At 53.1% G+C, this 6,167-nt stretch overlaps 1 protein-coding gene across 1 annotated transcript; it reads left to right on the top strand.

The window, feature by feature from the left end:
- The first annotated feature begins 3,064 nt into the window (after positions 1 to 3,064).
- LOC127306666 (uncharacterized) lies at positions 3,065 to 5,412 on the top strand. The gene is made up of 2 exons (XM_051337332.2): positions 3,065 to 4,910; positions 5,053 to 5,412. Exons 1-2 carry the CDS (start codon positions 3,312 to 3,314, stop codon positions 5,167 to 5,169), a joined length of 1,716 nt encoding a protein of 571 aa, XP_051193292.1. The 5' UTR covers positions 3,065 to 3,311; the 3' UTR covers positions 5,170 to 5,412.
- Positions 5,413 to 6,167: the final 755 nt, after the last annotated feature.

The following is a 6,167-nucleotide window of genomic DNA, read 5'->3' as shown; positions in this document are numbered from 1 at the left end:
AACCTCCACAAACAACAGGTACATATGATCCTGTAAGCCACACAGGCATAGCAAGTGATATAAGTTGACAATAACCAACACCTTTTTATTAGCAGCATAACAATATACTAACCACTAGCAATCCAGGCTCCAAATGGAACCTTTGGAGCAGATATATATAGAGCCAATATAGCATGTCACTCCAAATGAAACTATCCATATGCAGGCAACAAAGTAATTTATTCAGATACTACACATGAGCAGCATCACTGAATCAAAGAAACTAGCAGCAATGCATCCAGAGCAACAACATCAATGCATCCAGAGCAACAGCAATGCATCCAGAGCATCATCAGCACAACCTAGAAGCACGAGCATTTCGTCGAGCACTTTGTGCTCGCGCGGGAGAGGAAGAGGGAGGGGAGGGGAGAGAGTTCACCGACGACAGGGGTGGAGGAGGAGGTTGACGATGACGGCAGCGGTGGAGGAGGAGGAGGACGTGGCGGCTCCTCCACCTTCACGCGACGGCGGCCCCTCCTCGCGGCGGCCCCTCCTCGCCGTAGCGGTAGCTTGTGCTGCAGGTGGCGGGTATGGGAGGACCGTGGCGGCATGCGGCCCTCGCGGAGGAAGGCGGCGGCGACGGCGATGGCGACGACCATGGTGGCGCGCGGCGGATCGGAGGAGAGGGGAGAGGGGAGAGGGGAGAGGTGAACAGGTGGGGGAGGGCACGGGCGAGATGATATAAGTTACCTTAATTCTGTGGCGCACCAGAGCAAGTGCGCCACAGAATCAATTACTTCTGTGGCGCACCGAAGCACGTGCGCCACAGAAAGAGTTATTTCTGTGGCGCAGCACGCCATGTGCGCCACAGAAATACCTACACTAATAATTGGTGGTGGCAGGATGTGGGCCCCATACAATTTCTGTGGCGCAACTGTCAGCAGTGCGCCACAAAATTAAGCTATTTCTGTGGCGCACATAGCATGGTGCGCCACAAAATAACATTCTGTGGCGCATTTTCAGTGGTGCGCCACAGAACTAAGCTCTGCCTATAAGGGTTTTCCTACTAGTGATATGCCTAAAAAGTCCACTTTCAGGTTATCATCCGAACCCCTTCCGGTATTAAGTTGCAAACAACAGACAATTGCATTAAGTATGGTGCGTAATGTAATCAACACAAATATCCTTAGACAAAGCACCGATGTTTTATCCCTAGTGGCAACAGCACATCCACAACCTTAGAACTTTCTCACATCGTCCTGCATTTAATGGAGGCATGAACCCACTATCGAGCATAAATACTCCCTCTTGGAGTCACAAGTATCAACTTGGCCAGAGCCTCTACTAGCAACGGAGAGCATGCAAGAACATAAATAACATATATGATAGATTGATAATCAACTTGACATAGTATTAAATATTCATCGGATCCCAACAAACACAACATGTAGCATTACAAATAGATGATCTTGATCATGATAGGCAGCTCACAAGATCTAACATGATAGCACAATGAGGAGAAGACAACCATCTAGCTACTGCTATGGACCCATAGTCCAGGGGTGGACTACTCACACATCGATCCGGAGGCGATCATGGCGATGAAGAGACCTCCGGGAGATGATTCCCCTCTCCGGCAGGGTGCCGGAGGCGATCTCCTGAATCCCCCGAGATGGGATTGGCGGCGGCGGCGTCTCTGTAAGTTTTTCCGTATCGTGGCTCTCGGTACTGGGGGTTTCGCGACGAAGACTTTAAGTATGCGGAAGGGTAGGTCAGGGGGCGTCACGAGGAACCCACACAACAGGGCCGCGCGGCCAGGGCCCAGGCCGCGCCGCCCTGTTGTGTGGCCACCTCGTGACCCCACTTCGTTACTTCTCCGGTCTTCTGGAAGCTTCGTGGAAAAATAGGACCCTGGGCGTTGATTTCGTCCAATTCCGAGAATATTTCCTTTGTAGGATTTCTGAAACCAAAAACAGCAGAAAACAGCAACTGGCTCTTCGGCATCTCGTCAATAGGTTAGTGCCGGAAAATGCATAATAATGACATATAATGTGTATAAAACATGTGAGTATCATCATAAAAGTAGCATGGAACATAAGAAATTATAGATACGTTTGGGACGTATCAGAGATATAACCACACATCTGATATTAAAAGTGGCGTTGTCCTATAGCGGCACGCTACCAATTGACGGTCCCCTGTAAGCTATTCTCTACTAGTGATGGTGGCAGCGAAGTGCTTTTGTATAACTCAAAAGCACAACTAGCCCCTAATAAAATATTGTCAACACTAAACCCACTTAGGAGTGAAGATTGTTGCGGAACCCGTTACATGGACCAAATTTTTACTGTGTATAAACCAAGATCACAAGCGAGTTGCAAGCAGTGAACACGTCCGAATCACGTGGTAGAAGTTGATGACCTTGTTGAGGTAGTCACTTGTCAACTACATATCCACTAGCCACGTGATATCCCCCCCCCCCCCCCCCGAAGATCCGCATAGTGAAGTGCAACCGCATTTTGGCCCCCGGGCTAGTTGCTTCCGCCGCGTCCCGCGCATAGTTAGCGCCGCTGACGCTGCATTTTTAATTGAGCGACATCGTCTTTTGGTCGTCGTTGAAGTGTTGTCGCCGCCGCCTGCGGTCCACTTAGGGTTAGATCTAGATCTTCCTTAATTTTTGTAAGTGATGAGCTTATGTATTGAAACTATGTTGATGATGAACTCGTGTAGTGCAAAATCTCCCGCGAACTTGCGACGGTGAACTTGTTTAATTTTCAAAAACATATTAGTATGTTTTGCAGTGTCTCGGGCGCACGACTCCACATACCGGAAAACACATATCCAGCTCCCCCATCTAAGATATCCGGGTTCAAATTATCGGGATATGCTCGAGTTGCTCTAAGAACATAAAAATAAACACAATTTTGTGACTGGCGCTGTGTGCCGTCGAATTCTCCGGGCAACAGAGACCGTCGATTGGACTGATGAATCGGCCCAAGAAACTAAACCCACCTCCACAATACACGATAGCATCCGATCCATGCGCGCACGCTGGCAGGCACGCAAAGCACAGCGACCGCAACAAGAAGAGAGAAAATTGCTGAAATGAACGGAGACGAGGAGCTGAACCGCTCATCCCAACGACGCGCGCGGCAGAGCCCGCAATCCCGGCGAGCTCGATCCCGCCTTGTTCTCCCGTCAAAATTTCCCCCAACGAGTACGATCCATTTCGCCGCCCGCCTCCAGAGAAGCCGACAACGACGGCGGCTACGAGGATCATCAGTACGGGCAGGGGAGGATACATGTAACGGCGTCCGGAGACGGCGCGGACAATGAAGGCCGCCGCCGGGGCAGGCCCCGGCGGCGGCAAGGAGACCCTGGCGACCTCCTTCCTCCGTTACGTCCTCCTCTTGCTTTTCCCTCTCACCGTCATGTACATTCTCTACGCCCTCCACGCCATCCTCTCCTCCACACCATCCTGCCCGCCTGATCTTGGTCGCGTTGTCGCCACCGCCTCCTTCTCCCACGTCACCACCCACAAAAATACCTCATCAACGCCGCCGCCACCTGTCACGGTAACTGTGTTTAGGGCGACGACACCGCCGCCACCCACCACGATCACGGTGTTGAGGGCGACGACACCGCCGCCACCCGCCACGATCACGGTATTGGCGAAGGCACCGCCGCAGCCACCCGCCACAGTCACGGTGCCCACGGCGAGGCCGCCTCCGGCACCCGCCACGGCCACGGTGTCAACGACAGCAACGACGCTGCAGCACGTGGTGTTCGGCATCGCGGCGTCGGCGCGCCTGTGGGATAAGCGGAAGGAGTACATCAAGATCTGGTGGCGCCCTAACTCGGGCATGCGGGGGTTCGTGTGGCTGGACCGCGGCGTGCGGGAGTCTAGCGTGCCGGCGGGGCTGCCGGCCATCAAGATCTCCTCGGACACCTCCGGTTTCCCCTACACGCACCGACGCGGCCACCGCTCCGCGATCCGCATCTCCCGCATCGTCTCCGAGACATTCCGCCTTGGGCTCCCAGGCGTGCGTTGGTTCGTCATGGGCGACGATGACACGATCTTCCTCCCGGACAACCTCCTCGCCGTTCTCGGGAGGCTCGACCACCGGCAGCCCTACTACATCGGCTCCCCCTCCGAGAGCCACCTGCAGAACATCTTCTTCTCGTACGGGATGGCGTTCGGCGGCGGCGGTTTCGCCATCAGCCAGCCTCTGGCGGCGAGGCTGGAGCGGATGCAGGACGCCTGCATCCGCCGGTACCCGTCGCTCTACGGCAGCGACGACCGGATCCAGGCGTGCATGGCGGAGCTGGGCGTGCCGCTCACGAGGCACCCGGGGTTCCACCAGTACGACGTGTACGGGGACCTCCTGGGCCTCCTCGCCGCCCACCCGGTGGCGCCGCTCGTGTCGCTGCACCACCTCGACGTGGTGCGGCCGCTGTTCCCCAACGTGCGGTCGCGCCAGGCGGCGCTGCGGAGGCTGTTCGACGGGCCGGTGATGCTGGACTCGGCGGGGGTGATGCAGCAGTCGATATGCTACGACGCGGCCAACCGGTGGACGGTGTCGGTGGCGTGGGGGTTCGTGGTGACGGTGGCGAGGGGCGTGATGCCGGCGAGGGAGATGGAGATGCCGGCGCGGACGTTCCTCAACTGGTACCGGCGCGCCGACTACAAGTCGCACGCGTTCAACACGAGGCCCCTGGCTCGCAACCAGTGCGAGAAACCCGCGCTCTACTACCTGGCGTCGGCGCGCCGCACGGTGGTGCGCACAGGGGAGACCACCGTGACGAGGTACCAGCGGTGGCGCCACCGCAACGAGCTACGACCGCCGTGCCGGTGGAACATCCCCGACCCGGACGCGCTGCTGGACACCATCATCGTGCTCAAGAAGCCTGACCCCGGGTTATGGGACAGGGTAATCTTCACCGTGCTCTGTCTTGTTTTGTCAACTGAGCATTTCGAATTCAGATTCAAATGTTCAAAGCATTGTTATTAAATTGTTCTGGTCCTGCGACTACTGTTAGTAATACTGACTGCTAATCTACCGGAATTTGCAGTCGCCGATGCGGAATTGTTGCAGGGTGCTGTCCTCTCCGAGGAAAGAAGGGGACAGGAACAAGACGATGACCATAGACGTGGGTGTGTGCAATGACTGGGAGTTCAGCCAAGTATAAATCCATTCATTCATTGACTCAAATAGACAGAATTGCATAGGTGATAAAATTTCAGTTCTCTTCTCCTGTATTCCCATACCTGTAAGATAGTAATAGTACTTGGATGTCTAGTAGCTGCACACTGAGCGTTAGTCCAGAAGAACTCTGCTAGTGCTGCGTGTGTTTTCGACATTGTAGCCATTCAAATCTGAACTTGATATACCAACTAGCAAAATGTAGCATGCACTGACTGTGGATGAGATAGCCCGTTAGTGTTTCTTTTCCTAAACGATTAACAAAATTGCAGATTAAGTGTGCCATGACGAGCACAACCAAAAGAAGTGACAATAAATTTAAGTATCTTCGTGAACTTAGAAAGGTGAAGATACCAGTAGATTCGAGGTAAGCTGTGCACACTCCACTTCCAGCATAAGCAAAGGCCAACTGGAAGTCTGGAACCATATTTCGTTCTTTCACTGGGTCCTATCTATAAGTTCGTATGCAATAGAGCGAAGATAATGCTAAAGCAAATAAATTAGTTTACATTTCTGTTCCTAGTATCACTCGCCAAAACACTTTTCGTTTGCTGCTGTAACATTTTTTTCTTTTTGAAACGGAGACAAAATAATTTTTTGCCCCGTTCAATCAAAGATAGAAATTTTACAAAAAAGTAATATTTGATGCAGATGGCCTGCAGCCTATTTAAGTAGCCTATGTAACCTACAATTTCTAGAATTTCAAGGCCCAATACTATGGCAGCTGGTTGGATCAGCTTATAAGGGCACTTGTTTCATATAAGAGAAAGAGTACGCATGCACTCCACCTTCGTCGCCCGCCTCGCCACGTGTCGCGTCGTGACTCGATTTTCGAAACCAGCTTCGTGGAAGGATAATTTTTGCTGGGTGAACCGGCTGGGTGTGTACGTGGCTTCCAGAGTCTTCCCTTGCCGCGTGTCGATGTGGTTTGGCCAAGTGTCTCCCACATCCAGCAAACATAACAGCTTTTGTGTGCATTCATCC

This window comes from Lolium perenne, chromosome 6 (assembly GCF_019359855.2).
Source record: "Lolium perenne isolate Kyuss_39 chromosome 6, Kyuss_2.0, whole genome shotgun sequence".
NCBI lineage: Eukaryota > Viridiplantae > Streptophyta > Magnoliopsida > Poales > Poaceae > Lolium > Lolium perenne.
The sequence above is the reverse complement of the archived record's forward strand: the minus strand, read 5'-3'. Positions and strand labels throughout refer to the sequence as shown.

What these genes read in the sequence shown, in the direction of transcription:
- LOC127306666 (XM_051337332.2), top strand. Translation starts at nt 3,312, where the DNA reads ATGAAGGCCGCCGCCGGGGCAGGCCCCGGCGGCGGCAAGGAGACCCTG. An exon ending in ACCCCGGGTTATGGGACAGG is followed by an intron (nt 4,911 to 5,052) that starts GTAATCTTCACC and finishes CGGAATTTGCAG; the next exon opens with TCGCCGATGCGGAATTGTTG.